This window comes from Condylostylus longicornis, unplaced genomic scaffold, assembly GCF_029603195.1.
Source record: "Condylostylus longicornis isolate FDR11 unplaced genomic scaffold, ASM2960319v2 ptg000048l, whole genome shotgun sequence".
In the NCBI taxonomy this organism is placed as follows: Eukaryota; Metazoa; Arthropoda; class Insecta; order Diptera; family Dolichopodidae; genus Condylostylus; species Condylostylus longicornis.
The window spans coordinates 17,941,232-17,966,301 of NW_026578017.1; the positions used below are offsets into that span (position 1 = coordinate 17,941,232).

The following is a 25,070-nucleotide window of genomic DNA, read 5'->3' on the forward strand; positions in this document are numbered from 1 at the left end:
ATTTATTAATGGGTGCATCTTAGTTAAAATAAATAAATCGTAGTTGAATAAATTTTAAATATTTTATAAATAAACTATAACGAGTTACCAGCTTAAGTTAAAGAAGAAACTTCTTAAAGATATTGCAATACACTGGCACCTCTTGATTAAGGAATATGAAAATAAATTAAAATAGATAATAAATATCTTCATAGTAATAATTAATTGGTATAGTAAATTATTTTTAGTCAAAATTTTACCAAAAACTGGTTTATTTTCTATTTGATTAATTACACACTTAAGGGTACATATACATAGATAATAAAAAAAAAACAATACATACTATTATTGTTACAATCACGGCATTAAATTTCGAGTTTAAATTATTAAAAACTAGTTCTACAATAATAGTATAGTAACTGCTGGTTCAATATATAAAATTTAAAATTATTAGAATAGTAATTGTTATGATCGAAAATATACGGCCATAAATCAGTTCCTCAAAATATTGTGCTAAAACATAATCGAAGATTAAAATTTATTGTGTAATATGAATTTGAGAATATGATAATTTTGAAATATATAGAATAACAGTTCAAATTAAGCAGGGTTCCTATAGAATCGGATTCGATTTTAAAGAATATATTTTTTCACTATTTAGAACAGTTATATCAAGATTATTAGAGGGTAAAAATATAAGAATTGTTTTAAGTTTGGTTAAAAGCCATTCTTCTATTTTGATTTTATCACTAAAATGGAGTTTTTAATAAGAAATGTGATCACAATAATCATAAATAATAAAAATTTTTATGAAAAATTTATACACCAATATAAAATTTTTAAAAATATTTTAAAAATATACAAGTGGAATATAATCACACTTGAAAATTCGTTTAAAAAACACTAATAATTTGTAATTATTAGTGTATCGAACGCTTCCTTCAAAATAACACTAAAAATTAACATAATGCTTTTGTTTTTTCATCCCAGCGCTGACTGTAGAAAGCGATTGAGAAAATAATCTTAGTAAAATTTCATGCATGAATTACGTCAATAAACTCATATTTTCATATGTATATTATATACAGTATGTCAAATCCGTATTCGTACACCTCGTTTTTTTTTAAGTTCTCTTTAAATTTTGAGTGAAAAATTAAATTATGCTCAAAAAACGCAGTTTTTATAAAATAATATTAAAAATAATTTATTTTAAACAAAACAACAATCAATTCATTTTATTAACAAAAACAAAAATAAAACATAAAAATTTTCGGTGGTGTCAAATTCGTATTCGTACATCATTCAACTTTCATAAATTCGTAATCCTTTCAGTCTCAAACTTTTTTCTAATATTTTGTGGCGTGTCCTTTGCTCTGTACGATTGCTTCAAGACGACGTGGCATTGATTTTACAAGATTTGTAGTCAAACTTGTTGGAATTTTGCGCCATTCAGCTTTTAAAGCTTCTTTTAAGTCTTTTGGGTTTCTAATATTGTAATTTTTGAGCTTTTTTTTGAAAATGGACCACAGGTTCTCCATAGGATTCACGTCAGGGCTCTGTGATGGCGTTTTAAGGTAGCGGGGGCAGTTATACAAAAGCCAAAGTCTGGTATTTAACGCTGTGTGCTTTGGGTCATTATCCTGTTGAAAGATGAACTTCTTTTTCAGACCCATTTTCTTCGCAATTTTTTTTAAATTTTTCTTTAAAATGTTAATATATTTTGTAGAATTCATAATTCCATCAATAAATACTAATTTCCCTACCCCTGCTGCACTGAAACAACCCCATGCCATCACAGAGCCCCCTCCATGTTTGAAAGTTGGTAACATATTTCTTGGATGCAATCTTGTATTTTTTTCTCTCCATATTTTTACCTTTCCATCGGATGTTTTTAAGTTAGATTTACATTCATTAGTAAATATAACCTTCTTACAAAACCCAAATTTCTTTTTTTTATACATTTTTGCAAATGACAAACGCTTTAACCTATTGGTTTTACTAATAAAAGGCTTCCTTAATGCAATTCTACTTGAAAAATTGCGTTTCTTGATTGCATTACGTACTGTTTGTGCACAAACTTTGAGTCCATAGTATTTTCTGAGCATATTAGTTAGGTTCGGTGCACTGATAAACGGATCCTTTCGAATTTCTCAGGTAATAAATCTAATATGGCGCGAACTGAGTAAACATCTTTTTTTATTACGCTTAGATTTTTCAGAAATTCTTTCAGCTTTATATTTTTTATTACGTACTGAATAGTAGAGGGGCTTCTTTTAAAAATTTCTGCTATTTCCCTGTACGAACGTCCTTCATTAAATAAATAAACTATTAATTTTCTATTAGAGTTCGACAACTCACTAGATTTTCGACCCATTTTGGCAGTTACGCATAAAAACTAAATGAATAATACAAACAATTCAGAGAAAGTGAAGCATAAGAGGGAAAAACCTTTTTTTTGTGGAACAATTTTACCGTTTTAACGGATTCGGCCAAAAATTTTAAGTGATAGAAGTGGTTCACATGAAAAACTAAAAGTGTACGAATACGAATTTGACATCACCGAAAATTTTTATATTTTATTTTTGTTTTTGTTAATAAATTAAATTAATTGTTGTTTTGTTTAAAATAAATTATTTTTAATATTATTTTATAAAAACTGCGTTTTTTGAGCATAATTTAATTTTTCACTCAAAATTTAAAGAGAACTTAAAAAAAAACGAGGTGTACGAATACGGATTTGACATACTGTATGTATAATAATGTACTATAATAAAGTTTTTGACTTCTTTAGAGTTTATATAAGGATGTATGTATGTATGCCTGTACGCATGTACTCCAGATTTTAATAAGTAATTAAAATAGTCATAATAATTTCTAAAAATCTATCTATAACAATATTTCTGTTTTTCATTTCAAGGACGTGAGAAAAATTTTAATTATATATGTATGCATATATGGACGAAATTCATTTATATAATTTTAAATACATAAAGTATATTCGAGTACAATTACAAATTATTTATTAAAATTCATGAGTGATTTAAACGTTTCTATTGTGAAAATTACTTTACAATAATTTTGAATTTTTTTTCTTCCAAAACGTTTATCTGCATAATAATGGTATTAGTCATTACGTATGTACTTATCTATCGAAAATTTATAATTTATATTATAAACAGTTTTATTAATAGAAACATCAATTTCAAATTTATTGTATGTACATACACTAGAGTACAAAAAATTTGTCACTCCAAATTTTTGTGCTACATTCAATTATGGTGTATAATTTTTCAATATCTTTACTTTGTAATCGATTTATTTATAATAAAATATTGCACTTTTATATATTTGCTTAATAATTGAAAATATTTTCCTAATTATTAATGAATAACTGTGAGTTTTAATTAAATTAAGAAAGTAATTCGAGCCTAATGTGCTCAATATTTCTTACACAACATTCTTTACAAAGTAAAATAAGTCACACACCTATACTAAATTATTTAAATAAAAATTTGTTTTGAAATATGTACTTTGGGAGCCATACCATTTCTTATTTTGCCGACAAATTTGAAATTTATCAAAAATTAGTTTAAATAATTCATATGGTGAAGTAAGCCATAATAGTCATCTTATTAATCAATATTTGGAGCACCTGTTAATTAAAATTCATAAAAAGAAATTTGCTCAATTTTTATTTAATGCCAGTGTGTATATACGAATCTTTGTACGTTCATAAATTAACTGGAAAGCAAAGATAAGATATGTATCCGCCAATAATTATATGAATTTTTTTTTTCTTTCTATTTTAAAATTAAAAATGTTAGTTTATTTTAAACACCTTTGATATAAGGACCGGCTTTTTTCGGTAAGAAATATAATCCAAACAACTTTTTGTTTAAGTGAACGTTTTTAAGAATTAAGTAATTGAAATTTTAAATATTAATTATAAATAACGTATATGGCTGCATTTAAATGGCCTTAGCAATATTTTCAACTATTAAGTGTGCAAATAAATTAATAAATTCAATAATATAATTTTTCCACTTCTTACTCCTAGATTTATGAACAATCTTTAAAAGGCAGAATTTGTATGTAAATGAAGCCAAAATGCTATATGTGTATGTATATACATATGTATGTACATTTGTTTAATTTCAATAACCGTTTTGTGAATATTTTGTGCTATAACAACACATACATAGGTCACTCTTGTACCTATTTAAATTTCAATTAAAAAAAGAATATCAAAATTTTCTTATTAATAAACATAAATGATATTAATTCTTATTTAATATCTTTTACATGAAATATTGAAAAATTCTTTTTGCGAATTTTTTTAACCCACGTATGTACATATTAATTATTATTGTAACATCAATAAAATTTAAATTGAATAATAACTCCAAAAATAACATTATTGTTATACAAGAAGCGATAAACGATAAACCGTATTAAATGAGTCATTAATGTTAAATACAAAGTTAAATATTTGACATACATGTATATGTACATACACACATCAATCAGAAAATACTTCAAACTGTTACTATATTTTTAGAAGTATAAAGATAAACAATGTTCAAAAAATAAATAAAATCAAATTGACCGGCTTGATAAACAGGTGTATAATTGTTTTTTTTTCATTTTAGTACCTAACGAAAATTTGATCAAATTACATCACTTTTAATATAGTATCAAGTGTTGAAAGTAATAGAAGTTTAAGTAAACATAAATTAATAATCAAATAATGTAAGTATATATGTACATACATAAATACCTACATTAAAATATAAACAAGTGAGCGGTCTAAGTACCCTTTTTTAGCAATCAACTACATTACATATTTTGAAACATTTATTAATCTTTTATTAAAACAAGAAAGAAAATCATTGACAAGTTATAAGTGTAAAATAAATAAAATGAAAGTCAAAAATAATTAAGTAAATTAAATAAATAAAAAATTTGGTTATTATTTACAAAGTAAAAAGTTTTCAGCAATTAAATTACGTCATTTTGAAATTGCTATATTCTGATTGTTTACATTAAAGAAATGTTACCAACACAAAAGACATATGTCAATTTTAAAGGTGTTATACAATATTGTATAACACTGTAATAATACGTTTTTTATATACATATTTCAAATAAGGTGGTTGTCTTAGCTACAAAAATTAAACGGTACTAATAGAATTTTAAATTATAATAAGAATAGTAAGAAAAGCAAATACGTAATATATAGTTGCTTTCAACTTCTCTTAAACTGCTTTAATTTTGAAACTAAAACTACAAGAAGTTAAAAAAATTTTTATTATATCTCTTCTATTACAATGATTATAATAAACAAAATATTGTAAAAATCAGAATTACATTAAAATATATTCGGTCGCAAACTAGTTGGAGGAAATTTATTTTTTTGCCTTTTTTTGCGCTGTTAAATAAGTAATGGCAGTTTTCATCATATAATTTTTAGTCAATAAATAGCCGTTACTTAATTTATGGTTTTGTCAATATAAGAGAATTTATTAATCGATAAATAATTTCGTTTGAATAATTAGAGATCATTGGTAAAATTTATGAAATAAATTTATGTTAAAATTACCTTTTATATAACATATTGTCAAAAATTATATAAAAATTGCATATTTACTTACATATTGTCAAGGAATTTACCTACATATGTATACATATGTTAAATTGTTTATAAAAACTTATACTGGAAATTTACTTTTGGAAAAATAACATATTTGAAATCCTCAGAATATAAGAGAATTCTTTCTGTTTAAGAATATTAAACTTATTTAAAAAAAAAACAGTATAAATTTCTAAATTAATTAATGCTAACAAAATTAGTCTTTGTATAGAAAATTTAATATACACAAGTCATACAAATTATTTTAAGCCCTTATTTATATCGTTCTAATATCATCAGCTTTGAATTAATTTACTTTTTCAATAGCAAAATATTAATTAAATATTATTTTAAATATAAATATACATATATATAAATATATGTGGAACCAGAACAATAACCCTTTAATTAATTTATCTTTGAAATATTTCAAATACATATTTCAAGTCTATTTCAAATATGTTAAATAATTGCATACATTTTTTAATGTACTTATAAAATTCTATATACATATATATATATATATATATATATATATACATATATGAATACATAAACCTCAATTTAAGGTAATTTGAAATGATAACAAAGAGAATTATTGCATTTAGAATTAAAAAATAAAGTTAAGTTTGTTAACATTAATTTATTTACATCAGGAAATTTTATAAATAGTAAAAATAAAATTAAAATTTAAGCAAGTTCTTGATTTGAAAACAAAATTCAAAACAACCACTATGTTTTTGTTATCATAATAAACATCTTGCGTTATTTTAATACATACATATTTATTTACATACTTCCGGATGCTATTATTTTTTTAATGCGTTACGTGTATAAATTTATAATATATAAATCTAATTATCCGTGTGCGTAGAATTCTAAAAAATTTAAGATGACTAATTAAACAGTTTATTCATCAATTATTTTAAAATACTTATTAAAAATCGTAAAACTGTAATGAAAATAACAATTTTTCATAAGAAATTTTGCGGTTTCGAAAAAAATAGAAAAACCCAAATTATACTAAAAACTAGCAAAGTCTAGAACTAAATCAATTATTTAATTATTAGATTAACGTCAAGAATAATTTTTTTAAGAGTAATTATTTCATATTATATTTGAATATTAAATTACCGATAAATTACTTACAAATATATTTGTATACCAGAATTTATCTAATTAAATTTTATTTGCAAATTATGGAAACAGAAAAAACTCGTTATATGAACTTTCTCTTAAGTAATAATGTTTTTATTTAATTGGTCATTAAAAAAATAGGCCAAATAAACACTTTTCTCAATCACCTAAATAATTATGTTTTTAACAGAAAAATAAATAAGATAAAGATTAAATTTTATTATTTATTTTTTTTTTTTGTGAATTAAGTGATAAAATTATTATGTAAAAGTACGAGTATTGGGAATTTTTTCTCAAAATAATTTCTGACCCCAAAAATTCTTTATTTTTTGCAAGAAAATTGTTAAGATAAAAATTTTGATAATTTATCGTAAAAGTTACTTCTGAAAATATTTAAAAAAAATTTAAAAACATATTTTGAAATTCATAGTTGTATAGGAATAAAATCTAATACTTAAATATCTGTAATACTTAAGAAAAATATTCAAAACCTGCGTATGAATGCATTTACTTTAATTATACATATGTACATAATTATAATTACCAAAAACTTGGAATTACTAACCTAATAATAAATAGTTTTAAACTATTCAAATAATATGAAATAATTTGTATAATCATTAAAATTTGGCATATATACTTAAAATTAAAATAATTTAATTTATTTAATAGTAATATATATAAGTATATTACAATAGTTGCCACACAGTGATAACCACACTAAATATATCAAAAGGTCAATTAATAAAATACGACCTTAACATTTTAGAAAGATTGAAATTTCTTCAAATATAACATACATACACACATTTATATATACGTAGGTATTAAATATATATTTATTTTTAAATATATTATAGAATTTATGACTTCACAATCTTATTGCATAATATTTAGTACGAAATTTATTTAAACCTGTTCGCTTTAGTAATTATATACTTTGATGAGTTATAATTACTATTACTTTACAAATAATAGTACATACAGTAAATAAAATATGTATATACTAAACTAAAAACTTTGTATAATAGTATTGCAATCAATAAATTTTTTATTAATTTATTTATTTATTCAGCCTTTGAAATTTACACAAATGTAACGGAAACAATATATTTATTTAATTCGAAAATTTTTCAAATATTAATCTTATGTGGAATATGTGCATTAATCAAAACTTAATGCACATACATATATGTATAAATAGTGTAGAAGTAATAATTGAATTTATGAACAAATTATAACAGAATTGTCCCAAATCGTAGTACATAATCAATATTTCAATATAGTATTGCTTGCATATCGTTTAGATAAAATATGTATGAAAAGTAATTTATGCATAAAGAAACTGTCAATAATTTTAAACGTAACGTTATTGTCGACTAATCATAGAAATGATATTTAACCACTTGTAGTTACCATAGATCTATTGATTTTTAATTGATGACGGGGCAAGAGACCAGACCAATAACTTTAGTTAAAGCATTTTGTTTTTTATATAAAACAAATAATTCTAAAAGTTAGAATATCAATTTTTATGCTCGTTATCTTCTACTAATTCTTCTCTCGTTTCTATTTTTTTTGATCAGGTTAAAAATTAATAAGCTTTTTCTGAATTTCGTTGCTTTTTTTTCTTTTTATTTTAATTTTATTTGTTTTTCAGGCCTTTATTGACTTTTCAATTCTGATCTACGGTACTTTTATTTTTCCACATTATACAATATACCTCTACACATATACATATATATTCCACCCGCTTATCATGAAAATATGTGTATATATGTACATGTGTATAATAAATGACAAAAAAATTAAACTCATCTCAATTATATGGAAAATATTATTGTTTTTATGAATGTACTTGCTTACAAAAATTATAATAGATATGTACGTGCATACGTACATAAATATATCAAAAAAATTATTTTGTGAGTAGGTTTTTTCTTTTGTTTTTTTTTTGTAAACAAAATTACTTTCAGAAATCAGAATTTAGATTGAAAAACAAAAATAAATGTACATATAAATATTTAAGTGTTCACATTGAATATTTCAGTTTTTATAAATCTTTTGGCTGTTACGGTCGTTACCTAAACCATTAACGGATCGTAATTAATCCTTTAAAAGTTAATATTCTAATAATAATTAATTGAATTAAATTTCATTATAAATTATTACTGAAACATAGTTATATTTTAAATAATAATACACAAAAGTGACGTCAAAATGCATTCAAGTGAGTTAAAAAATTTTATAAATAATAGAAATTTATGTATTTATGTATACACATATATGTACATGTATTATATATGTATATAAACATTTAAATACATAAATTACCTTACATGAAATAATTACCTTTGTAAAAGCTGTTAATAAGAATGTTAACAGTAATAAGAATGAAATGATTGTGTAAATATAATCAGAAAAAGTGCAGAAAAGAATAAAAAAACATTTAATTAAAAAATGTGTGATGATAAGTTCTTATCAATTGTAAAAATAAAAGCAATATTATTACATTAATATCGGCAAATTAGAAAAATTTTACATAAATATGGATTGCACCAATATACATACATAAAATTTACATATTTTTCATTCAGTGTTAATATGTGTTCCTATAATAATTTATAAATTTAAATGCATTTTAATTTTAGTAGAACAATTTTAATTAGTCCGTTTTAAATAAAGCATTTAATTTATTAAATTTATCCAAGAATATTGAAATATTCATATGAGTGATGTTTCGGTCCATTACCTACCTATAAATAAAGATATATAATATTTATAATTAAAAATTATTTCGTAATTTTTTAGCAAAGATTATAGAGAAATGAAATTAACGGCTATTTCAAATTACTTAATTTCTAATACTTGTGTATTAATATTTAATTTTTTTACATACATAAACATACATATAAACATGCCACATATACCATGTGCAGGACAAAGATAAAAATATTTTCTTTAATTATAATTTTTATTAATTTTTGTGTGAATCACTTTTTAATTGAAAATAAAAAGCAACTATACATTTTATCACACCTAATTAATATTTACCAGATTATACTTTATAAATATATTTTTGTTACAATGGTATATACATTCATATACATACAACTTGGCAATACTGTTTGTATTTTGACGTACTGCAAAATCCAAAAAACAAACGGTAAAATCTTCAAACCTGTTACGTATTCCATATATCGTTAGCAAATATGTGTTCCTACAATAATTTATAAATTTAATTTTCATTGCAAATGGCCATTATTGAATTTATATGTTAAGCTTAATTTATTATCCCGCTTAATTTTCCCAGTTTACATTCAACAAGTATACTTACATACATATGTACATATAAATAGTACAAAAAATTTGAAAATATGCGACTATGCTCACGTTCTATATACATTATAGAGTACTCACATTATAGTGGTGTACTTATGTGTATGTACACCACTAAGTTCAATTGGAATTTTATTAATAAAAATAAAATTGAAAAAAAAAATTATAAATAGTCAAGTAATCATTTGTATATATCTAAGTAGGTAAACTATTTTTTTTTTTTTAAATTACACAAAATGTCAAAATTAAGCTCATTTAATTAGATTTTATAAAACATGTTCTACAAATCAAGTAAAAATTTATTTCACTCATTTTATTTTTGCATATGTATTAACTTTATTTAACTATGTATATGGATATATGAGTATTACTCATTGTAAACAATTAAAAAAATTAATACTTTTTTTTTGCAATTTTACTGTCACATCAAGAATGTAGTTTTATATATCCGTCCTTCAATAAATTACCTACCTATTAAAAATATAATATACCATCATTTTTTCTTTTTATAGATATAATAAAAGTTTGTGCAGCTTTTCTCTTTATTATTAATATGGCAGCAACAGCAAGTTTAGGTTCAACAACAACTGCTGAATCAAGTTCAGGATTTTCAAGAGATTTATATGAAAATATAATTACGCCGGGACAAAAAGATAATGTTGTTTTTTCACCAGCATCAATTCAAACTTGTGTTGCATTAGCATATTTTGGTGCTAAAGGTAATACTGAATCTGAAATTTCATCTGGTTTACATCTTGGTACATCAGATAAGGATGTTGTAGCCAAAAGATTTTCCAATTTATTAACATCTTCGAAAAGCTCTACTCAATTGGCTATTGCCAATAAAATTTATGTTAATAAAGAATTGCATGTAAAAAAAGATTTTAATTCAATTGCAAAAGAAGCATTTCAATCAGAAGCTGAATCTGTGGATTTTACAGAGAATAATAAAGTTGTTCAAAAAATTAATAGCTGGGTTGAAAGTAAAACAAATAATAATATAAAAGATTTACTAAGTTCAGTTGCCCCAGAGACAAGTATGATTTTGGTAAATGCAGTTCATTTGAAAGCTACATGGAAATTCAAATTTAGTTCATATTCAACACATAAATCTGATTTTTGGATAACTCCAGATACATCAGTAAAAGTTGATACCATGTCGAATGCTGATTATGGTTATAAATATGCTCAATGGTCTGATTTAGATGCTACTGCTCTAGGAATGCCGTATTCAGATTCAGATCTTGAAATGGTTATTGTTTTGCCAAATAAAAAAGACGGCCTTGCAGCTTTAGAGAACAAATTAAAGAGCGCTGACATTTTGAATTTGGCAAATCAAATGAAAACTTATGATGTCGATGTTTATTTACCAAAGTTTAAAGTTGAATCAAAATTCAAACTCAACGATGCTTTATCCAAGGTAAAAAAAATATATTTAATTTAAATTTGGCTTAAAAAAATCATTTAAATAATTTTTAATTTAAAAAACAGATGGGTATGGCCACTATGTTCAGTGATAATGCTGATTTTAGTAACTTATTTGAAGAAAAAACTCCAGTTAAAGTATCAGAAGTTGTACATAAAGCTTTTATTAATGTTGATGAGGAAGGAACTGAAGCATCTGCTGCTACATGTAAGTACAACTCCTTACAACTTCTTTATATAAAATTAATTTCAATTTTGATTCTAATTCTAATATTTGTTTATTTAATTTTAGATATGAAAATTGTACCGATGTCATTGAATTTGGATCAAAAACTATTTAAAGCCGATCATCCGTTCCTATATTTCATTAAGAATCAAGAATATATTTACTTTATGGGTCGCGTCGCAAGCTTCTAAACTACATACATACATACATATGTGTATATGCATTTTTGTTAAACGCTAAACATAATTAAATCTGTTCTGTGTTGTAAAACATTTACAAATACTATATATACGTGCATTTTTTATTTATAAATAAAAAATTAATAAAAAACAAAACTAAAATTTTTGAATTTTTGGATTTATATGTGCATATAAAAATTAAGAGATCTACTATGTAGTAATGTATAATTTTTCATATATATAAGTACTAAATATGTTTTAGAAATATAATCAGTATAGCGAACATCATACTAATCAACAAACCTAAGATTTCTCCAAACACAAGATGATTAATAAACATGATGTCAACAACCGTCCTCCGTACTTCTAATAACAGGAAATCAATCAAAATAGCACCTATTTGGATATAAAATATGAAGACCTATTTGGATTTTGCACAAGCATATTCTAAGCTCTGTTTCGCAAATAATACATACAAAAAACGAAAATTTCGTAGCATACGGAAAAGAACTGAAGACATGACATTTGCCAAGTTTGTATTGTGTTTATATATTAAGTTTGTATAGCATTGACTTCGAAACAGCAATTCAAAACTGTCCAAATAACTCTTTAACGCCACCCATTCCTCTCACGACTCTCATAAATTTAAACTCATCAGCAAAACTATATAATATTCAAATAAGAGTAAAAAGTGTCATTAGCCACTACACGATAAATATGAATATGCGTATGACAAGCTGTATATAGTTTACGCAACCAATAAAATTTTATTTCACAGAACTAGCTATACCTTAACATAAAACTATAGTTTTGGTAAAACATAACTAAAGCCTTAATATAAAAAATTAATAAATTTAAACAAGTAAAGTCCTTTTATACTTAACAACAAATTTAAAAGCAACACAAACATTTTATTCGCCGTTTTTACTACATCTTTTGCGAAATTATGTAGGCTGAATACTTTTTAGCCTACATTAAAAAAATCTATTTAAAATCGAAAAAGTTAATAAAGAGAAGGATTAATTACCCTGTACAATATTAATGAATTATTAATTGAATTAGCATATACGAATTATTTGAATAAAAGTAAAGAGCCGCTACTTTATGTTATCATTAACCACTTTCTTTTCGAAACTGAGAAAAGCTTTAAAAAAAATTGATTACATAAAAAAAAATTTTTTATTATCATTTTAATGTTTGCATAAGCTTTTTATAAGTTTATTTAATTAAAGTAAGTTCACTATCTCAAATTTTTTTTTATCGTATCTACTTTGAAATGGTTCAAATTTAAAATGATCATCATATAGTTCAGTTCGTTAAAAGAATAGGTAGCGACTTAACCTATCGGCGAAATTATTAACAGAATTGTTAAATAACTATAATATAAATATTATTGATTTTTATAATAATGTAAAACTTATTACATAAAAAAAATTAATTAATTAAATTATTATAAAGAATAATAAATAAATAAAATTTAAAATGGTAACTATGTACATATATGAATATACATATATAAAATTATATAACTACATATTTCAATATAAAATTATTAGATATTTTGTGAAGGCAAAAAAATATGAAACAATTTTTTATAAATTAATTATATAGTAAGAAAAGTAATTTAAAAAGTATAACCTATAACCTTTTTAGCCTACACTATGAATTTATTTGCGATGCTTTGTCATCCTTTAGAATACATACATATATATGTATATATATAGAACCAAATCTATTATATTATATTTATGACAAATTAACAAAAAGTTCTCATACATGAAACGAAATACCGAAATAAATTCAATTAATTTGAATTCAACATAAATACATAAAAGCGTAATAAATAAAAAATAGTTTGAAATACTAAGAGTGTTATACAAATAATATTATTTATTGTGTACTCTAATATTATATAATGAAAATAATAAAAATAAAATAATTTTTTTTTTAATTTTCTATATAAAAGTATTTGAAGCTGCCTTATTAATTTTTCTATGAAAACGTAACATAAAATAATTACAGATTAATTATTTGAAAAAGAAATTAAGTAAGATTTTAATTATTGGATTTCGTCAATTAAGAATTAAAATATTAAATGATTAAAATTGAAATCTGGCAATAATTATTTAATTATTTCTTAACAGTAAATAATTGACATAGAACAAAGAATAAGAATGTATTTAAATTTTAGTAGTATTAAAAAATTTCTTTTTAATTAAAAAATTATATTTATAGTGAAATTAATAATAAAATATGTACTATGTAAAAATAATCCGGATTCCATTCAGTTTTTCATGAAAATTTCTTTCAAGTTAAAACAGATACATAACATGCATTGTACATACATACATATGTAAATATATAGAAAAATTTGACTTTACCGGTTATGCAATATTTGTGACTAAATTTTTGTCACATTAAATAACTTATTTGAAATCTAACTTATCTTATGCTTTCTTTAATTAAAAATCATTAGATTTACATTATATACATTAAGATAAATATTAAATTGTAAGATAATTATTGCATTAATATAAATATTGTAAAGCAGAGCTTTTCATAATTAAACAGAGATTTAGAACTATATTTTTCTAATATCAAAGTATCGATATTGTACCTTATTTCTATGTGACATATAATTAAAATATTTATTTCATGGATCATAATACTAAAATTACAATAGCACATACAAACTATTTCTTCAAGTATTGTTATACCTATATCGGCACCTTATCAGATACTTCAAATTTGTATATAAATGTATAGATACTTCATATTTAATATATATGTATATAGTATATGTATGTACAAATAGTGCACTATAAATATTTAATATATACAACTAATAAAATTTTTAGAATTAAAATCAATTATTTTCAACAATACTTTAAATTTCAGCTGGTGATAAATACATACGAAAAAAAAGATCTCTTATAAACTTGTAATTAAAAAAAAAATTATAATACTGTTAAGGTAAAGGTAAATCAAACCAATGGCTTGTAAAGAAGCACCTTATCATTGAACAAATGAAAATCTTTTTAAAACATTCTATACACTCTACGATATTATTTGAATTACCTTTATTCACTTATATTTATTGCATACATTTCGGATGAGTGAAAAAAAAATCAATAACATTAGTAATGGTAACATAACTCGATATTCAAGTAGGTTAATACATAAATTCGTTGATGCCATGGCATTTGCACTTTTATAAAAATTTTTAAAAACTTATAGTTTCGGAAATATAAAGCGCAGAATATTCAAATTTTACGAATTTCGAGAGGCGATAACTTGAAGATAAAAAAATTTTCTTTCTCAAACGATGTTAAAGTTTTGTAAACAGGTACACGGACAGACGGACAGGGTGAAACTAATAAACACCTTTTTCAATTTTTTTTTGGAAAAGTGCTAAAAATTACGTTGAAAATAAGTTAAATACTCAAAAATTAGTAAACATAAAAAAAATTAACATTTTATCTACAAAACAAACTGCTTTAATAAAATTCGTATATTGTTATCTTCATATCTTTTGAAAATGATTGTCGTTATGTATTATGTTTATGTCTTAATGTTATCAGGTAGGTGTTTAAACTACCCGAATAACCTAAATAATTGATCGCGAATAAATTTTACTAACAGCGTTCTAATACATTTTATGATTCCATTAATTTTTCCATAAAAATTATTGATGAGCAAACTATAGCTGTATGTTTAATTAAAATTAACATAATTTCATAAATATAGCTTTACTGAATTAAAATTATAAGATAGAAAATGAAACACATTAAGGACAATCTTAATGTTTAGAATTGGAGTACACTTGATAAATAATTATCAGTTATTATATAATATACATATATAATTTATGTGCCGCACGTTTATGATATTTACTCTTATTACTCTTTATAAAAACTGATAGAAACAATTGGCATATTAAATTAATGCAGACGTTTGTTTCACACGCATATTACAGAAACGAAATCATAGAAAATTTTAATTTTTAGAACTTAAAATATTGGCAAGAGATCTAATAATATTATTATAAAATTTTTATTTTTCAAGAATATGAAATTCAAATGTATTTTTAATTTTCAGATTATAGGTCTAAAGATTTATTTTTTGTTACTAATCGCTGTTGTAGCTCAATATGTTGAGAGCGCAAATATTTTAGCAGTTTTTGTTTTCCCAGCCAAATCTCATTTCATGATGACAAAAGTTTTAGTTAAAGAATTGGTAAAAAGAGGACACAAGGTGTGTATAATACGAGTACCTATAATGTGAAATAAAAAAATTCATAAAAATTTTTATTGAAAAATTTTAGGTTACTTTTGTAACGAGTTACTCCATACCAGAAGTAAAAGTTCATAAAGAAATTTTACTAGATCCACCATACAATTTTGGCCCAGATAGTAAGTATTCTTAATAAATGTCTAAGAGTAATCATGTACAATATGTAGTTTGGCAATATAATAAACAAAATAATATACATCCTTCATTTTATATATGTATACTTATATATTTACATGTATATTATATATGTATGTATATTAAATATGTATTTTAAAAATATGAAAATTGCAGAATTCCATTCAAAATCACATTAATCACCATATTTGAACATAAATTTCTTTTTTAAGTTTTAGAAACATTTAACGCTCAAAGTCTTTTTGACCTTACAAGTTTACGTACGATTGATTTTGCTAAAATGCTTGAAGTAATTGGCACTAAAACTACTGAATATGCTTTACAAAATGTTGAAGTTCAAAATCTTATAAATAATACTGAAACTAAAGGGAAATTCGATTTATTGTTAGTTGAGCAATTTTTCCAAGAAGCATTTTTACCCCTAGCCACTAAATATGAAGTTCCAGTAATAAGTGTAGCTACCTTTGGATATGCAAATTATATAAGTCAAATTATGGGAGTCATAACACCATATTCACATGTACCACATGGTTGGTTATCATATGATGATAAAATGAATTTTTACGAAAGAATAACGAATACAGCACTTTCCGTTTATGATGATTTTTTCAGAGAAGTTATTTATTTTCCACAACAAGATGAACTTGTAAAAAAATATTATTCTCACTTAAAATGTAATACAAAAAAAAAAAAAAACAGAAAAAGCAGTACAAATTTTTAATAATTTTTTATATTATATAATTTTAGTAAATATACCATCCGTATCAAAACTAGAAAAAAATATATCTCTTATATTACTTAATAGTTATATTCCACTAATCAATCCAAGACCAGAAGTACCCGGCATGATTGCAGTTGGAGGTGTACATATTGAAGAACCTAAACCTTTGCCTTCTGATATAAAGAAATTTTTAGATGATGGAGAAAAAGGTGTAATTTACTTTAATTTAGGTAATTTTCAAAATTTTCAATTAAATTTAAAAGTCTTAAAAAACTTGATCTGACCATTGGTGCAGTGGTTATGGCACCGGTCCTTTAACCGAAGGGTCTCGGGTTCAAACCCCGGTCAGGTCACTATAAAAATTATATTCAATATTATTATAACTTAATATACAATACTAATAAATATTATACAAGTAATTTTCAAATATTCGTAATATTCCATATTAAAAAAAAAACTAAGAAAAATAAACAGTAAATATTAATAACCTCAAATAATTAATATAAATAAAACTACGGCAGATTAGTCACCTACCTAGTTAAACTCTATGACGCTATGAAACTAGTGCATGAGAAATCATGCACTAGCCCTATGCTCCTTCTAGGAGTGAATAAGGAAAAAAATAAAAAACCATTTGAATTAACCCAAATATAAATTAAAAGAGGCCTACTAATGGAAAAATATAATATTATATTGTTTTTGAGTCATTAACGTTAAGAAAACAAAATTGAAAATAAAACTAGCTTCAAAAAGCATTATTGCAACGACTTTCAATTTTGGTTGTCATTTAAAGTACTTTTTTGAAGGAAAATAAATAAAATTGAGCTTACAGTTTTGAGCACAATAAAAATATCCAATTAAAGCCTGTATTCGTATAGTAAATAATTTTTTTTAAAGGAACTAATGTTCGTAGTGCTGATTTGCCAGCAGAAAAACTGGAAATGTTTCTTCAAATATTTAGAAAATACAAAGATCAAAAAATCCTTTGGAAATGGGAAGATGAAAAAATTCCACAACTTCCAGCAAATGTTATGGTTAAGAAATGGTTACCACAAAATGATATTCTAGCCCACAAAAATATTAAAGTATTCATTACACACGGTGGCTTGATGGGTACTCAAGAAGGTGTTTATCATGGTGTTCCAATGTTAGGAATTCCTGTTTATTGTGATCAAGTAAAAAGAAATACTGCATATTTCGATATGCAAATAGTTCTAGATTTTATTAATAAGTTAAATTTCTTTTTGCAGTATTTAAATATGAGAAAAGCTGTTAAATCAAATTACGCAATAACATTAAATTACCAAACTATGACAAAAAATGATATAGATCAAGCACTTGAACAACTCCTACACAATCCGAGCTACATGGAAAATGTTAAAAAATTCTCAGAAATATTTCGTGACCGGCCAATGAAAGCTTTAGACACTTCAATGTATTGGATAGAATACGTTATTAAATACAAAGGAGCACCGCAATTGCGTTCAGCGGGTGCTGATATGCCTTGGTATCAATTTTATCTTCTCGATGTGATTGGATTTTTCATTATTATCATATTTAGTACGTTATTTAGTATTGTTTTGTTGTGCAAAAAGCTATATAGTAAAAAATCAAATGAAAAGAGTAAAAAAGAAAAAATAACATCAAGTAAATCCAAAAAGAAAAATTAAAACTTTGTGAAAACAAATAAATTTTATTTTTAATATTTTAAAACGTTATAATGTCGTTTTCAATTGTTCAAACTAAAACATGTATACCACATTTTATTAAAAAATTTATTAAAAAATACACATTGTTGTTGGAAAAAAAAAGTTCTCAGAGGTTTTCTAAATTTCAAAATCTTAAACATAAAGAGTATATATATTCGGGGTGGGCCGGTTCTGGTACAAAAGCTCTCGGGGTGTGATTCCTTAGAGTTTTTTAGGAAAAACTTCCATGAGTGACGGGCAAATTTTCATCTCCAAAACTATCCCTAGACATCTGACTTACTAAAATCAATTGTACTTTATGAAGAATGTACCAAGCAAAATTCAAAAAAGTCAAGTTGACGTTAAATGTTTAACCTGGTAAATACCTAGAAAAGACATCCGGTATGGTATAATAATTTTTGCATTCGTTTTCATTGTAAGGGTACAAACTCCTTGCTTGGAATACGGCAGACGCTACATTTAAAAGGGCTTTCGTTTTAAATTCATATAGTTACATACAATTTACATTTTAAAATTACATTTTTATTAAAAAATTGGAAATCGTAGAGCTTGTTTCAGAATAAAAAATTGTAATAATAAATTGACTTAGTAAATTTAACTAAGTCAATTTATTATTACAATCATGTAATATTTTCTGGATTTTTGTTTCTTCTCGCTGAATTCTTCGATTATTTTGAAATTGTTTCCCGTCTTTACTGAATATTTGATTGAGTATTTGTGTCAATTTATTTTTTCAGATTTTGAGAGTATTCCGTATCCTGGCATGTATTTTTTAGGTTTTGCCAACCTTAATTTTTGGCTGCAAGGTAGTCATACATTTGCTGTTGCTCTAAGTATACATATTACTGCGATAAATGATAGCAGGCATGACTTTATCGTAAATTAAATGATACATTGAAACAAATTTTAACGGCAACACTTTATTGAATTGACATGTTGTACATTTTTAATTAAATATTTCAAAATTTTTCGCGGTGTAGAACGAATAAAGTTCAAATTCAAAATTTCAAACAATCTTTTTTTTCCACATTAAAATTTCTTAATTTTTATGTAAAAAGTTAAAATGTCCTCTAACAAATCATTTTCACAATATAGGGATATTGAAACAAGTGATGAATCAGATGAATATGTGGATGCATCTTATAATGGAAACAGTACAGAAAGCGAAACCGAAGTGGATGGCAATTTATCTTTAGAAATCCCACAGACCGATTGTAAGTGTAATAAAGAGCAATTAAATTAAAAAATGTTTTGCACCAGTACAATTACTTCCGTTTTTTTGGGACAAAAACAAAAACACTTCGTAATGTTTTTATAGATACCTACCTACCTATCTACATATGTACATACTTATGTATAATATGTACCTTCATTCTACTATTCTAACTTGTATGTAAATACAATTCTTACAAAATAAAAAAAATTTGTATTTAACAATAAGTTATCAATGCTTTAAATCAAAATTGTTTGAGCTTTTTTTAAGAAACCTCGTAATACACATTTTGGTATTTACCGAATATTTTGGTTTCAAAGCACCATTTGTAAGCTTATTATCAAATGCTTTAAAAATTAATGTAATAGAACATGTACTGTGAAATTTGATACACTAATTTATTTTAGCTGAAGATCTAACGTCAAATGATGAAGACACCTTATCTAAGAAGAAGAGTGGTGTCAGCGGCACAGATTCTAACGATGATGAGATTGAAGAAAGAAAATCTTCACCCCTCACAAAGACAAGTATTCATGGATTTAGAATAATGTAAAGCTTAAACACATATACTTACACAAAATTATTTTAGCTGAAGAATTAATCTCTAGCGATGAAGAAATTTTACCAACCAAAAGAAAAAATGTCAGGAGGGTCGAATCTAGCGACGAAGAGATTGAAGAAAGGAGAGCTATATACTCACCCCGAACAAGAAGAAGTATTCACGGATTTAGAATCAGTAAATCATCGTCAGAAGAAGAAGAAGATGAAAAATTGTCTCCAAACTCATCAGAAATAGAAAATAATTTTCCATCAAGAAATTCATCAGCAGAAGTAGAAGAGAAATTATCTTCGTCAAACTGTTCATCTGAAGCACACGATCAATCTGCTGATAAACAATATTCAAATAAATTGAACACACCAAGTTTTGCAAATTCAACTAGAAATGAAAATACCAAAACACAAGACACGGTAAGTAAATAAAAGAATGATGAATAAAAAAATAGTAGGCCAAAATTTTTAATTAATGTTCTCAGAGGAATCGATTTTAATTCTGACATAATTTGTTTATCTGTACATAGTTTTCATACGGATATAATTTTTTTTTTGTGAGATTTTTGTTTTGACTGTTAATTCACATTCATTATTAATATTGTATATTGCAAAATATGTGCATATATGTATAAATAAAGATAATTCATAAAACTTTATTTCAGGGTGTCAGTGAAATTAGTAAATTTTCTAAAATTTATGATTCCAAAAGCGTTGTTAGTACACCAGCTGATCAAACAAAAGAAGATATATCACTTCATTTCGATTCTTCAATTACAAATAAACTGTCTTCAACAATGTCTGATCCTCAAAAGAACGAAAGAGTGCCAATTTCTCCAAGCAACAATAAAACCGAAAAGTCCATAGAAATAATGGAAAACAAAAATGATGTAATAATATTAGACAGCTCAGAGGAATCAGTTTCTTTGGTTACTTCTACACCAGATGTTTTGTCAGAAGACAAGAAAAAGATTGTACAGCCTAAAATAACGGCTGCACTAAATAACACGCCCACCACTACTCGTTCAAAAACGAGGTTCTCACATCCGCAGTTTGTTTCCAAAGAGTTTTTAAGTCGCGAAATCAGAAAACTAGATGAATTAAGAACAGAACTGAAGACGTGTGAAAAATTATTGAAAGTGAATGTAAATTTACCCGATGGTGGCGCAAAAATGAGAGATCGGATAGAAAAATGTAAAATACAAATTAAAAAACATGCCAATTATGTATCTAATTTAGTTGTTGACCAAGAGGAAATCAATGCCAACAGAAGTGCCGGAATTGATAGAAGTCAAAACGACCCCAGCCGCGACAGCTCCAACAGCAGCCAAAATTCGTTTCGAGCACCCACTTGGGATGAATTGGCAGCTGCAGTTGATTCAATTAAACCGAAATATACAGGTACCCAAGGTTTGGCAACTTTCGCAGCCCAGAAAACAATAACAATTGACCGATTAAAGGTATTCAATCTTACATAATATACACATTCATGTATTCACTTTACGTTTATTTAAAATTGAAATAGTTATATTTTCCAAATAATTGGGAAAAAAGTACTTTCGAGAAAAATGTTCACATATATAGAAAATTAGTTATTTTCTCTATAGTATGTATTAATTTTTTAGGATATTCATGGTTCCTTAGAAACATGTCCAGATGAAAATATTTTAGCTAACAATCCTAAAAAATTAAAAATTGAATTGATGAATCATCAAAAACACGCGCTAGCGTGGATGCAATGGAGAGAAAAACAAAAACCGCGAGGTGGCATACTTGCTGATGATATGGGATTAGGTAAAATTTCTGTTCATATTGTTTAAATCTACTATTGTTGTAGTGTATGTCCCCAATTAGGAAAAACTCTTACAATGATATCGCTAATACTTGCACAGCAAGAGAACCAAAATGAATCAGTTGAAAAAGAAAATGAATCTAGCGATGAAAATGTTGAATCTGAAAAATGGCTAAGTAAAGGACGAAAGGACTGTATGTTTTTTATAATATTAGTAACATTGAAAATAAAAACGTAATCTTTGACTAGATTTCTATGGCGGAACATTAATAGTTTGCCCAGCTAGCTTATTACAGCAGTGGGAGAATGAAATATACAATCGCTGTAAAAAAAATGCTTTATCCGTTGCCGTCCACCATGGCAGTAACCGGGATACTAAAGCTCGAATATTGGCAAAAAATGATGTGGTTATAACAACATATCATATAATTTCAAGAGAATATAAAACGGAAGGTACCATATTTCGTATTAAATGGGAAAGGGTAATCATAGATGAAGCACATATCATACGAAATTATAAAGCACAAATGTCGCTTTCATGTTGTGGATTAAAAGCAAAACGTCGTTGGGCTCTTACTGGAACTCCGGTTCAAAATAAAGAAATGGACTTATATGCTATTATGAAATTTTTAAAATGCTCTCCTTTTGATGATTTAGGGCATTGGAAAAAGTGGATTGACAACAAGAGCGCAGGCGGTCAAGCCCGATTAAATACATTGATGAAGTCTCTATTGCTACGAAGAACAAAACTTCAATTACAGCAAAATGGTATTTTATAACATCGCTTTAAACAAAATGTAACCCAGTTATTTTTTAGATAACAATTTTAACCTTCCGGAAAAAACCACAAAGCTCATTGAAGTTATTTTAGACAAAGATGAAATGAATGTTTACCAGAGAGTGATGATTTATTCCCAAACCTTATTTTCTCAATTTCTTCATCAAAAAACAGAGAGAGAAAACGATTTGAATTATGGAAATACAAATAATGCTCCAACTTTCATGCAAACCAAAGATCCAAACGGAGCATTTTATAAAATGCACAAACAAATGGCAAAATTAGGTGGAAACAACAAAGAAATTAAAACATTTGAAATTTTAGTTCTCTTACTCAGACTACGACAAATATGTTGCCATCCATGTTTAATCGAATCTGTAAGTATTACATGAAATGAATTAAATTTTATTTTAAAGATAGATGCGCATTCTAAACCCCTACTTGCATAATCTGTTACTCAGTTTTTAAATTTACAACTCGCATGTGTTCAAATAAAAATCTGCAATATCTATAAAATCTATACAGTGAATATTTTAAAGAAAAGTCTGAAATATTTTCAACTTTAAATTATATTAAACTATAGAAACCATGTACGATTGAAATTCTCCTTATCTTATTATCCATATAAGTAAGTATTCTAAATTCTTAACGAAAGTGTCAGTTTTATGACTACAATTTCTTTTAAACCATATTATACAATATTGATCTAACTTATACTCATACACAAGTTTCGCGTACTACTTGGGATAGATATACGTACTCTATCGTTATATTTCAACCACTTAGTGTTTCAATATTTTATTTTCTGCAGATGTTAGAAGAAGAAGATATGGATCAAACGGAAAACTTTAAAGAATATGTTAATGTTGATTTATTAAAGCATTTAGAATCTTTGCAAATAAATGATAAAACAGATAATTCTGAATCCACCGAAAATTTCAATGTTTCACACGAGGATTCCATTGTAAAAGCTGCAGCAAGGGTTCTAAAAAAAAGCAATCCAGTTTTTGATAAGTACCGCTCAAGTTCAAAATTAAATAGAGTCTTGGAGCTTTTAGAGGAAATTCTAAATAATAATAGCGATAAAGCAATTGTAGTTTCACAGTGGACAAGTTTGCTGGATCTTTTACGAATTCATTTAAGAAAAAGGGGTTATCACACTGTTTCATTAAATGGCACTGTTCCAGTTAAAAATCGAAATGACATAGTTAACAGTTTCAACGATCAAACAAATAAAATAAGAATTATGTTGTTATCGTTGACAGCAGGAGGAGTTGGCTTAAATTTAGTAGGGGCAAATCATCTCCTACTAATTGATTTACATTGGAATCCTCAGTTAGAAAGTCAAGCCCAAGACCGAATATATAGAGTAGGGCAAAAGAAGCCTGTATATATATATAAATTCATGGTAAAAGATACAATTGAGGAAAGAATAAAAAGATTACAGGACAAAAAGTTAGAAATTGCCAATGGAGTATTAACAGGAGTAGGATCACAAGGCAGTAAATTGACTATGGATGATCTCAAAGGGCTTTTTGGGCTATAACTTGTTATTTTATATCTAGGGCGATTTTTGATTTGTTTTAAATTTAGTAATGCAGGAAAATTTTATAAAGAATCGTAAGCATAATTGTATCTGTGATTAAGCACATAGAAAAATAGCATAACATTTACTAAATAATTCTTTTTGAACACAAATCTGTAACTATATATGTACATATATTTTTTGATGTTGTAATGAATTGGTACGTAATTCTTATTTATAAACCTTTCGAATAGTTAACAAGAACTTCTACATGTAGGTTATCAATCTAAAATTGTAGTTATATACTATATAGCTCAATAAATTTGTATATACACACAAATGAAAGTTCTTAAGTAACTATAAACTATGCTCAATATTCGGCTAATTGTCAAATTTCTTGATAACAAATAAGATAAGAAAATAAAATTACATCAAAAGTAC

The 25,070-nt window shown here is 25.1% G+C and overlaps 3 protein-coding genes across 5 annotated transcripts; all 3 read left to right on the plus strand.

The window, feature by feature from the left end:
* The first annotated feature begins 3,837 nt into the window (after positions 1-3,837).
* On the plus strand, positions 3,838-12,063 carry LOC129610886 (serine protease inhibitor 42Dd-like). 3 transcript variants are annotated; one of them, XM_055523666.1, is made up of 4 exons: positions 3,838-3,844; positions 10,597-11,504; positions 11,576-11,717; positions 11,802-12,063. In XM_055523666.1, the coding sequence occupies exons 2-4, from the start codon at positions 10,638-10,640 to the stop codon at positions 11,924-11,926; spliced, it is 1,134 nt and encodes a 377-aa protein (XP_055379641.1). In that variant the 5' UTR covers positions 3,838-3,844; positions 10,597-10,637; the 3' UTR covers positions 11,927-12,063. The 3 variants fall into 3 exon arrangements, with proteins under 3 accessions (XP_055379641.1, XP_055379640.1, XP_055379639.1); XM_055523665.1 differs by lacking the exon at positions 3,838-3,844 and adding an exon at positions 4,623-4,728; XM_055523664.1 differs by lacking the exon at positions 3,838-3,844 and adding an exon at positions 8,819-8,975.
* A 1,159-nt stretch (positions 12,064-13,222) lies between these two features.
* LOC129610998 (UDP-glycosyltransferase UGT5-like) lies at positions 13,223-18,788 on the plus strand. The gene is made up of 7 exons (XM_055523895.1): positions 13,223-13,399; positions 16,013-16,168; positions 16,239-16,326; positions 16,555-17,016; positions 17,090-17,293; positions 17,961-18,238; positions 18,314-18,788. Exons 1-7 carry the CDS (start codon positions 13,397-13,399, stop codon positions 18,731-18,733), a joined length of 1,611 nt encoding a protein of 536 aa, XP_055379870.1. The 5' UTR covers positions 13,223-13,396; the 3' UTR covers positions 18,734-18,788.
* A 961-nt stretch (positions 18,789-19,749) lies between these two features.
* Positions 19,750-25,065, plus strand: LOC129610724 (transcription termination factor 2). The gene is made up of 9 exons (XM_055523395.1): positions 19,750-19,986; positions 20,393-20,512; positions 20,575-20,954; positions 21,200-21,994; positions 22,160-22,328; positions 22,389-22,520; positions 22,576-23,094; positions 23,144-23,481; positions 23,916-25,065. The coding sequence occupies exons 1-9, from the start codon at positions 19,836-19,838 to the stop codon at positions 24,648-24,650; spliced, it is 3,339 nt and encodes a 1,112-aa protein (XP_055379370.1). The 5' UTR covers positions 19,750-19,835; the 3' UTR covers positions 24,651-25,065.
* Positions 25,066-25,070: the final 5 nt, after the last annotated feature.

Excerpts from the sequence above, each read along its gene's own strand:
- LOC129610886 (XM_055523664.1), top strand. Across the intron at positions 11,505-11,575 it reads TCAACGATGCTTTATCCAAG|ATGGGTATGGCCACTATGTT; the intron begins GTAAAAAAAATA and ends TTTAAAAAACAG. Across the intron at positions 11,718-11,801 it reads TGAAGCATCTGCTGCTACAT|ATATGAAAATTGTACCGATG; the intron begins GTAAGTACAACT and ends ATTTAATTTTAG.
- LOC129610998 (XM_055523895.1), top strand. Across the intron at positions 17,017-17,089 it reads ATATTATTCTCACTTAAAAT|TAAATATACCATCCGTATCA; the intron begins GTAATACAAAAA and ends ATATAATTTTAG. Across the intron at positions 17,294-17,960 it reads TGTAATTTACTTTAATTTAG|GAACTAATGTTCGTAGTGCT; the intron begins GTAATTTTCAAA and ends TTTTTTTTAAAG.
- LOC129610724 (XM_055523395.1), top strand. The coding sequence starts at position 19,836 with ATGTCCTCTAACAAATCATTTTCACAATATAGGGATATTGAAACAAGT. Across the intron at positions 20,955-21,199 it reads ATACCAAAACACAAGACACG|GGTGTCAGTGAAATTAGTAA; the intron begins GTAAGTAAATAA and ends ACTTTATTTCAG. Across the intron at positions 22,521-22,575 it reads AAGTAAAGGACGAAAGGACT|ATTTCTATGGCGGAACATTA; the intron begins GTATGTTTTTTA and ends ATCTTTGACTAG.